Here is a 10,976-nt window from a genome sequence, read left to right as displayed (position 1 = left end):
AAAAGAAGACGGGAAGGAAGTAAGGACGGAAGTAGGAAATGAAGATAGAAACGAAAGATGGAAGGAAAGAAAAAAGACAGGAAGGAAGGAAGGAAGGAAGTAGGAAAAGAGGACAGGATGGAAATATGGAAGGAATGAAGGACAGATGGCAGAAAAGAAGGAAAAGAAAACAGGAATGAAAGATGGAAGGAAGGAAAAAAGACAGGAAGGAAGGAAGACAGGAAGGAAAATGGGCCGGATTGGATCCCTTGGCGGGCCAGTTCCAGCCCACAGGCCTCATGTTTGACACCCCTGCTCGAGAGGATTCACCAAAACCAATGAAATGACCTGTGGAACCCGTTACATATAAATAACAGAGAGAAAACCAACAGAGCTGCCAAGAGAACAAACGTCAACCTCCAACCTTCTTAGAGATTATTGAAACCTCCTGAAACTTCCTCTGGGAATCCTGGAACTTCCTCAACCTCATAAAAACTGCTGATAAAAATGTCTAGTTTGTAAATCCGGCTACGATCGATGTGCTATGTGACCGTAACTCTCACATACTGCTCATACTGTGACTCATAATTAGTCTCTTTACCAATTCACACTGATACATTCCCCCCATTAGTCATTAATACATGTTTGATATCTTTTGGGGAGAATAAAAGACATTCAGAATCACTATTTTATTATTCATTCACTATATTCACGTTGTATACTGGGGGTCACATTAGTCCAGCTAAGAGAAATGTGTATCTGATGTTTTTACAGCTCATGTAAAGGGTTAAGCAACGTTCAGATTATGATCCAAACAGTTGAGCTGCTGAACGACCAACAATAGGAGGTCTGTATGAATGTGAAGCAGGATGAATGAAGGTTAAACTATATTCCCATGGTGTTATTTACATTCCAATCATACCTGAGAGTCTTAAAATAAATAAACTACTCAGTTCATAGAAAAGTCATTCGACCGCCTCACTGAATGTTGCTTTTTCTGTATTTCTCGTCATTCCTATAATTCCTGTCTGCGATGATCTGCTATTTCTTGTTGTGTTGCTGGGCAGCGAGGCCGGATGACTCAACCAAAGTCAGCTGAATTCCTCCGTAATGAAACAAATTAGATTGGAGGCTGACAAGAGGAGCATTTGTGAGCTGGGATGAGGAGGTAAACTGGTGAGGTGTGACGCAGGACACCGCAGACCTCGCCCACATTATCCATCTGATCATCATCAAATTAGGCTTGTAGACAAAAAGAGGCTGGATTTAGTCAGTCCATCAGCCTGGAATGTCTGAGAGGAGAACGACACCAAGAACAAGTCTCACTAAGGTGACAAAAGCAACTGGGACCATTCAAACCTTCGACAAGACCATCCAGTGTTTAGACAGTCTCTATTAACTCTAGATCGGCTCAGATTACCTTTTAAACCTCAATAACAATCTGTGGAAGCCTCTTAAACCTCTTAAAGACACCTAAATCCAGTGTAAACACCTCAAGGACCCAAGAAACATACTCAGGTACTGATAGAAACCACCTTTCAAATAACTCTGCAAAGACACCTCGCACCACATTTGATATAAGGGTCTTAGACAGACTCTATTAACTCTAGATCGGCTCAAATTACCTTTTAAATCTCAATAACAATCTGTGGAAGCCCCTTAAACCTCTTCAAAGATGCCTATATTCAGTGTAAACACCTCAAGGACCCAAAGAAACATACTCAGGTACTGCTAGAAACCACCTTTCAAATAACTCTGCAAAGATGCCTAACATCACATTCGATTTAAGGGTCTTGATACCCTTCATGCTCATGTACTGAACCCCCTAAATGGACCAAAGGGACCCCCATCATTAAGGCTCATAAACAAAAAGATGCTGGGTTTAGTCAGTCCATCAGCCTGGAATGTCTGGAAGGAGAACGACACCAAGAACAAGTCTCACTAAGGCGACGCTTGGGGACTGGGACCGTTCAAACCTTCTACAAGACCATCCAGTGTTTAGACTCTACTTACTCTAGATCGACTCAACCTCACCTACACCCACTCAGATTACCTTTTAAACCTCAATAACAATCTGTGGAAGCCTCTTAAACCTCTTAAAGACGCCTAAATTCAGTGTAAACACCTCAAGGACCCAAGAAACATACTCAGGTACTGCTAGAAACCACCTTTCAAATAACTCTGCAAAGACGCCTTGCACCACATTCGATATAAAGGTCTTGATACCCTTCGTGCTCATGTACTGAACCCCCCAAATGGACCAGAGGGACCCCATCGTTAAGGCTTGTAAACAAAAAGAGGCTGGATTTAGTCAGTCCATCAGCCTGGAATGTCTGGAAGGACAACGACACCAAGAACAAGTCTCACTAAGGTGACGCTTGGGAACTGGGATCATTCAAACCTTCTACAAGACCATCCAGTGTTTAGACTCTACTTACTCTAGATCGACTCAACCTCACCAACATCCACTCAGATTACCCTTTAAATCTCAATAACAATCTGTGGAAGCCCCTTAAACCTCTTCAAAGACGCCTAAATTCAGTGTAAACACCTCAGTGACCCAAAGAAACATACTCAGGCACTGCTAGAAACCACCTTTCAAATAACTCTGATGCCTCTGCAAAGACGCCTCACACCACATTCGACATATAAGGGTCTTGATACCCTTCATGACCATGATGTCATTGAAAAACCCCAAAGGGACCAACGACCCCCATAGTTAAGGCAGATAAACCTCACACCATTGAAATAATACACCTCCCTACTGATAAAGACACGTGTTCAGTAGATACTCCAAGGTCCGATGGCTTTATAAAAATGAGGAATACACATTAAAACCTGTTTTTATGCCTGAGTGGAACATGAACAGCAACATTAATTAGTGTGTTTCTGCTGTTTATATGTTCTCTAACCCTTTAAAGACCCTAAATCCCTTTGTACAGATCCACTGAACTTTCCTGAAGCATCTCTGTAACCTTGTTTTCTCCAAACTGCCACAAAGACCCTGAAAGCCCTTAAAGTAAGTCTGAAGTCCTGGAGGTTTTCAGATTCTGCAGTGGTGCGTGTAAGGAGCTGTCTTTATTATGTCATTTATTTATTTATTTATTTGGTATAATTTCAGCCCATCAGTGAGGATGGAGGGTTAGTCAGAGGGTCAGCATGATGTAACACAGTCCTATGTGATGTACTTAAGTGTCTTTTTATGCATCCATGTGTGAATAATTGCCAAAAATGTCTCAGGTCCCCTAATCTCATGTCCAAACCTTTAGAGGTTCTTACAGACAGATAAACTCTCAGGCCTCTTCAGACACCTTGCACTACATTTCCTAAAAAGTCTGAGTTTATTCACCCCAAACATCCAGTACACTGACTACATGTGTGTTAGATCGGAGAGGAAGAACCAACCATGCTCAGAAAACACCAGAAACTCCATCCTTCTTTCCGTTCCTCTGTTCCAGTCTGTCTCCTTTTTACTCGTGTCTCTGCATGTCTATGAAGCAGATTTGTAAAGCTGTGGGATTAACATGGATTTGCTCAAATCTACAACAATAAAAGCTCCTGAAATCTTCTCAGTCACACTAAGAACACCTCCGAAACCTTTAAAGATCATTTAACAGGATTTAGGATAAATCATGCATATCCCAAAGACGTTGAAACAAGCCCAGACAGACAGTCATACTGGGACACTCCCAGTGTGAACAATACGAGCCCTGGTGGACCATCAGGCTTTACTAGAAACATAAAAGTTAAAAAATAACCGCGGCAGTTGAGTTGCATCATGCTGCCAGTCAGAAACCGGGCAGGACTTCAGTGATGACAGCTGCGCCACGACAACAGAGTCAGTGATGTCATCGTCAGTCATTATGGATCAGAAGAGATGTTTGTTTAGAAAGCAATCATCATATTCTCATCCATCTTCCTGTGTTTGTTTGAGTGGAAGGCAGCCTGTGGTTGAAATCAGATCTGCCATTTACATAAACTCAAACACACACACACACACACACACACACACGAGAGCCCGATGGTATCATCTCACTTAAAGCTGATTATACGACACACACAGATAAATCCAATAATCATCAGTCTCACTGCTGCTGAACTGGGAAGACCTACAGTTGAGTTTATACCTGTGTTCACCTCTAAACATTACAACAGAGAAGATTTACTGCTGGGAAACACCTTCGACTGCTGTCACTGTGAACCGATTACATCATCCTGGAGAAGCAGCGCTGTCAGTCAGGACAGAAATATTACTGGAAAGTCACGGGCGCTTCTGTAAATGAAACATGTGATGTGGAAAACAAGCTGTAAATGAGGGCGGCGAGGGGAAGTCATTGAAGGAAATCAGAGTGAAATCTGTCAGTGGAGTGTGATGAAGATGTCCAGTTGTATTAAAGAGACTGTTTTTATGAAGGATCAAGATGACCACTGATTTAAAAAGTTCTCCTGTATTTGGGTCAGTAACAAATAAATGTTGGCAGTTCATAAAAATCTGTTACACCCTCCTGTTGTCCTCGAGTCAAGGAAGGAAGGAAGGGAGGAAGAAGGAAGGAAAGGAGGAAGGAAGAAGGAAGGAAAAGAGGGAAGGAAGGAAGGAAGGGGAGCGAGGAGGGAAGGGGAGGGAGGAAGGAAGAAGGAAGGAAAGGAGGAAAGAAGGAAGGAGGGAAGGAAGAAAGGGGAGAGGAAGGAAAGATGGAAGGAAGAAAGAAAAGAAGGAAGGAAGGAAGGAAGGTACGAGGGAGGAAGGAAAGAAGGACAGGAGGAAGGAAAGGAAGGAGAGAAGGGAGGAAAGACCCTTATAATTAAATATTTCACTTATTATTTCACAAAACGCTTCAGACTAAACTCAGCAGTTAAAATATAGCAGCTAAATCTAGCAGCTTTACTGTAGGAGAGCTCAATACAAACACTTCTATTGTAGATTTGCTGTCTGTTAGTTTGGTTAAGCAAATGAATGAATTAACCCTTAAACAGACAACGTGCACCAGGAGATACACACTCTTTAACCTTCCTGTTGTCCTCCCGGGTCCTTCCTCTGTCCTTCCTTCCTTCCATCCTTCCTTCATCTGTCCTTCCTTCCTTCCTTCCTCAGATCTAAGTTCAGCTGTTAGGGTAAATGTTCCCTCCTTCTGTCCTTTCTTCCTTCCTTCATCTGTCCTTCCTTTCTTCCTTCCTTCATCTGTCCTTCCTTTCTTCCTTCCTTCATCTGTCCTTCCTTTCTTTCTTCCTTCCTTCCTTCCTTCCTTCCTCAGATCTAAGTTCAGCTGTTAGGGTAAAAGTTCCCTCCTTCTGTCCTTTCTTCCTTCCTTCATCTGTCCTTCCTTTCTTCCTTCCTTCATCTGTCCTTCCTTTCTTTCTTTCTTCCTCCCTCCCTCCCTTCCTTCCTCCATCCTTTCCTTCCTTCTTCCTCCCTCCTTCCTACTTCCTCCCTTCCTTCCCTTCCTCCCTCCTTTCCTTCCTTCTTCCCTCTTTTCCTTCCTACCTTCCTTACTTCCTCCCTCCTTCCTTTCCTTCCTTCTTCCTCCCTTGCTTCCCTTCCTTCCTCCTTTCCTTCTTTCTTCCCTCCTTTCCTTCCTTCCTTCCTTCTTTCCTTCCTTCCTTCCTTACTTGAGGTGCAAATGACATAACTAGTAAGGCCTGTTTAAGGGTTAAGACGCAACATATAAGCACAAAACTGATGTTAAAACTAGACTTTGAGGCTTTTCTGAGACATTTTCTTCAAGATGATTGGATGAAGTAGAAGCTATCACTGTATCTGAGTTTTAAAACATCAGAATCAGACACAGTGAAGGTTTGGCTAGTTGACCACTGTGTGCCTGGTTGGTAATCCAGCATAGAAAACAACAGCAGCTGTAGGAATATAATGGTATAATCATAATCTATAAATAAATATTGGACACCACAGGTTGAATAATAGGAGCATATGAGGCTATAGCTACACTAAAAAATCATCATCATCAATCAATATAGCAACAACCCAATACTGAGTTCATGTTAATTGTTCTGAGCCAGTTTTTATATTTTTATTTATTTGACTTTTGTGTCGTTTATTGAAACTAAAGCTTCTTATAATCTACTCTACTCTGTTTAAACTTACATGTCACTGGTTGTTATTGATTACTGATAAGTTGTGTATCTTTTGAATGTCATATATGAAGGTTTAAATGAGAAATAAAGCCCAAATTCTCTGATTCCAGCTTCTTAAATGTGAATATTTCAGTATATCGATAATAGGCGATAGTTAGTATAGAATGAGTCTCAATACTAAACATCACTAACAGGAAAATGTAGGTTCCCCTTAAATACTGAATATTATTGTAACATTAGGTAGGAGGTCACTATAGGACCAACAGTGTAAGCAAAACAGACCAAATAATGAACCGATTAATTGAGAAAGTAATCGATATTTACTATATGATGATATAGTCTCCATACTAACCATCACTAATAAGAATATGAAGGTTTAAATTGGAAATAAGACATAATTGTGACATCATACGGTAGGTAACTAGATCTGCAACGATTAGCTGATTAATTGACTGACAGAAAATTAATCGACAACTATTTTGACCGTTGATTAATGGATTTAAGTCATTTTATACATGAATATGAAGGTTTCCATTAGAATAAGATCACTAGCTATATAAATAAAGATTGATTGATTGATAGATCTGCAACGATTAGTCGATTAATTAATTGACAGGAACTCAATCAACAATAGTTTTAAGTCATTTTATAAAGAAAGAATACAACAATTCTCAGTTTCCAGCTTCTTCAATGTGAACATTTCCTGTTTTCTTTTATCTTCTATAAGATTTCAAGTTACATACTTACATTTGGGAATCAATTATCAACATATTTAAACATTTTATGGCCCAAACAACTAATCGATTAATCAAGAAATAATCAATAATTGCGATGGGACGATACAGCCTCCATACTAAACATCACTAATAAGAATATAAAGGTTTCCATTAGAAATAAGACATAGTTGTGACATCATACGGTAGGTTAATAGATCTGCAACGATTAGTCGATTAACTGAATGACTGAAAATTAATCTATTAATCTATTAACTCTAAATAAACTATTTTGATCATCGATTAACGGTTTTAAGTTTAAGAAGAAATACAACAATTCTCAGCTTCTTCAATGTGAACATTTCCTGTTTTCTTTAGTCTTTTATAACATTTCAGGAAACATGCTGACGTCTGGGAAACAATTATTAACATTTTAAACCATTTTACGCGATTAATCGAGAATTAATCGATACTTGCGACAGGACGACAGGACGGTACAGTCTCCATACCAAGCATCATTAATATGAATATGAAGGTTTCTATAATGAATGAGCCATAATGAGACATGACGGTGCGTCTCTGCAGCTCTGCGGGGGGAAACTCACCTCCTCCTCGGCCGTGGCTCCGTTGCCTACGTGGGCCATGTCTGAGCCCGGGATGTCCCCCCTCGCGTCCGCAGGCCAGCCTGGTTCCACCGCTGCTGCTGAAGCTCCTATCAGGAAGAAAAGCTCCGTCCCATTTCTGTCGGTCACAGCGGCGTCCAGCTGCTCGTTAACCGGCTGCACATCTGCAGGATCTCCCCGCGCTTCAGCTCCGTTATCCTGCCGTGTGTGTGAGTCTGCTGCTCGTGCTGCTCCGCCCGGTGCTGTCGGTCGGTGCTGCTGTCTGTTACCTTTCTCTCTCTCTTTACTCTCTTCCGTGAAGGAGAAAAAAGCGTCTACGTTTCACACACTGAGAGGAAAACACACCTCCTGCTTCCTTCTCTCCGCCCACCAGACTGCTGACAGATACACTAACACACAGCGCTGCACGACTGCTCCTCATTTCTCCTCTTTTATGAGCAGCTTGAGTCACAATCACACTGAAATACACATTATATATGTTCTACTTTATATTTTATATCATCTGACCAGCTGTGGAAGAAGTATTCCGATTATTTACTGAAGTAAAAGTACCAATAAAACAATATAAAGTACAAGTCATGCATTAAAATCATACTATAATAAAAGTACTGCAGTATTATAGTGATGTAGTATGCAGTATTACAGTAAAAGTACTGCAGTATTATGAGTGATGTAGTATGCAGTATTACAGTAAAAGTACTGCAGTATTATAGTGATGTAGTATGCAGTATTACAGTAAAAGTACTGCAGTATTATGAGTGATGTGGTATGCAGTATTACAGTAAAAGTACTGCAGTATTATGAGTGATGTAGTATGCAGTATTACAGTAGTGGTTCCCAACATAAGGCTGGGGCCCCTCTAAAGGGTCAGCAGGTTTTTTTCTTTGTTAATTTAATTTCTTGAGAATTTGTGGAGTCCATATTTGTTTAGATTTAGACACAAATATTATAAGAACTCAGTTTGTGTGACGTCTGAGAGTCTCGAGGGTTTTAAGAGGAAGAATATGTTTTTGAGGAGAGAGGAAGGAGAGGAGAGAGACGGAGGAGAGGAGAGAGAGGAGAGAGAGGAAGGAGCGGAGAGAGACGGAGGAGAGGAGAGAAAGGAAGGAGAGGAGAGAGAGGAAGGAGAGGAGAGAGGAAGGAGAGGAGAGAGAGGAAGGAGAGGAGAGAGACGGAGGAGAGGAGAGAAAGGAAGGAGAGGAGAGAGAGGAAGGAGAGGAGAGAGGAAGGAGAGGAGAGAGAGGAAGGAGAGGAGAGAGGAAGGAGAGGAAGGAGAGGAGAGAGAGGAAGGAGAGGAGAGAAAGGAAGGAGAGGAGAGAGAGGAAGGAGAGGAGAGAGAGGAAGGAGAGGAGAGAGACGGAGGAGAGGAGAGAAAGGAAGGAGAGGAGAGAGAGGAAAGAGAGGAAGAGGAGAGAGAGGAAGGAGAGGAGAGAGAGGAAGAGGAGGAGAAAGAGGAAGGAGAGAGAGGAGAGAGAGGAAGGAGAGAGGAGAGAGAGGAAGGAGAGAGGAGAGAGAGGAAGGAGAGGAGAGAGAGGAAGGAGAGAGGAGAGAGGAAGGAGAGGAGAGAGGAAGGAGAGAGGAGAGAGAGGAAGGAGAGGAGAGAGAGGAAGGAGAGGAGAGAGAGGAAGGAGAGAGAGGAAGGAGAGGAGAGAGAGGAAGGAGAGAGGAGAGAGAGGAAGGAGAGAGAGGAAGGAGAGGAGAGAGAGGAAGGAGAGGAGAGAGAGGAAGGAGAGAGGAGAGAGAGGAAGGAGAGGAGAGAGAGGAAGGAGAGAGGAGAGAGAGGAAGGAGAGAGAGGAAGGAGAGGAGAGAGAGGAAGGAGAGGAGAGAGAGGAAGGAGAGGAGAGAAAGGAAGGAGAGGAGAGAGAGGAAGGAGAGGAGAGAGGAAGGAGAGGAGAGAGAGGAAGGAGAGGAGAGAGGAAGGAGAGGAAGGAGAGGAGAGAGAGGAAGGAGAGGAGAGAAAGGAAGGAGAGGAGAGAGAGGAAGGAGAGGAGAGAGAGGAAGGAGAGGAGAGAGACGGAGGAGAGGAGAGAAAGGAAGGAGAGGAGAGAGAGGAAGGAGAGGAGAGAGGAAGGAGAGGAGAGAGAGGAAGGAGAGGAGAGAGGAAGGAGAGGAGAGAGAGGAAGGAGAGGAGAGAGGAAGGAGAGGAGAGAGAGGAAGGAGAGGAGAGAGGAAGGAGAGGAAGGAGAGGAGAGAGAGGAAGGAGAGGAGAGAAAGGAAGGAGAGGAGAGAGAGGAAGGAGAGGAGAGAGAGGAAGGAGAGGAGAGAGACGGAGGAGAGGAGAGAAAGGAAGGAGAGGAGAGAGAGGAAGGAGAGGAGAGAGGAAGGAGAGGAGAGAGAGGAAGGAGAGGAGAGAGGAAGGAGAGGAAGGAGAGGAGAGAGAGGAAGGAGAGGAGAGAAAGGAAGGAGAGGAGAGAGAGGAAGGAGAGGAGAGAGAGGAAGGAGAGGAGAGAGACGGAGGAGAGGAGAGAAAGGAAGGAGAGGAGAGAGAGGAAAGAGAGGAAGAGGAGAGAGAGGAAGGAGAGGAGAGAGAGGAAGAGGAGGAGAAAGAGGAAGGAGAGAGAGGAGAGAGAGGAAGGAGAGAGGAGAGAGAGGAAGGAGAGAGGAGAGAGAGGAAGGAGAGGAGAGAGAGGAAGGAGAGAGGAGAGAGGAAGGAGAGGAGAGAGGAAGGAGAGAGGAGAGAGAGGAAGGAGAGGAGAGAGAGGAAGGAGAGGAGAGAGAGGAAGGAGAGAGAGGAAGGAGAGGAGAGAGAGGAAGGAGAGAGGAGAGAGAGGAAGGAGAGAGAGGAAGGAGAGGAGAGAGAGGAAGGAGAGGAGAGAGAGGAAGGAGAGAGGAGAGAGAGGAAGGAGAGGAGAGAGAGGAAGGAGAGAGGAGAGAGAGGAAGGAGAGAGAGGAAGGAGAGGAGAGAGAGGAAGGAGAGGAGAGAGAGGAAGGAGAGAGGAGAGAGAGGAAGGAGAGGAAGGAGAGGAAGGAGAGGAGAGAGAGGAAGGAGAGGAGAGAGAGGTAGAGGAGGAGAGAGAGGAAGGAGAGGAGAGAGAGGAAGGAGAGGAAGGAGAGGAGAGAGAGGAAGGAGAGGAGAGAGAGGAAGGATAGAGGAGAGAGAGAGAGAGGAAGGAGACGAGAGAGAGAGAGGAGAGAGAGGAAGGAGAGGAGAGAGAGGAAGGAGAGGAGAGAGAGGAGAGAGAGAGGAAGGAGAGAGGAGAGAGAGGAAGGAGAGGAGAGAGAGGAAGGAGAGAGGAGAGAGAGGAAGGAGAGGAGAGAGAGGAGAGAGAGGAAGGAGAGAGGAGAGAGAGGAAGAGGAGAGAGAGGAAGGAGAGGAGAGGAGAGAGAGGAGGAGAGGAAGGAGAGGAGAGGAGAGAGAGGAGAGAGAGGAAGGAGAGGAAGGAGAGGAGAGAGGAAGGAGAGGAAGGAGAGGAGAGAGAGGAAGGAGAAAGAGGAAGGAGAGGAGAGAGAGGAAGGAGAGAAGAGAGAAGAAGGAGAGGAGAGAGGAAGGAGAAAGAGGAAGGAGAGGAGAGAGAGGAAGGAGAGGAGAGAGAAGAAGGAGAGGAGAGAGGAAGGAGTAGAGAGGAAGGAGAG

General features: G+C 44.0%; 1 protein-coding gene across 1 annotated transcript in view; it reads right to left on the bottom strand.

The window, feature by feature from the left end:
* Positions 1-1,678: 1,678 nt before the first annotated feature.
* LOC128383640 (caldesmon-like) overlaps positions 1,679-10,976 on the bottom strand; it is a gene marked incomplete at its 5' end in the record, with an annotated part of 29,171 nt that continues 19,873 nt past the window's right edge. The window contains 2 exons of the mRNA XM_053343232.1: positions 1,679-1,804; positions 7,385-7,690. Of these exons, the coding sequence (XP_053199207.1) occupies positions 1,679-1,804; positions 7,385-7,690 (432 nt within the window). The remainder of the gene's footprint in view (positions 1,805-7,384; positions 7,691-10,976) is intronic.

The sequence above is a fragment of the Scomber japonicus genome, chromosome 22, assembly GCF_027409825.1.
Source record: "Scomber japonicus isolate fScoJap1 chromosome 22, fScoJap1.pri, whole genome shotgun sequence".
Taxonomy (NCBI): Eukaryota; Metazoa; Chordata; class Actinopteri; order Scombriformes; family Scombridae; genus Scomber; species Scomber japonicus.
This window is presented reverse-complemented; position numbering and strand designations above follow the sequence as displayed.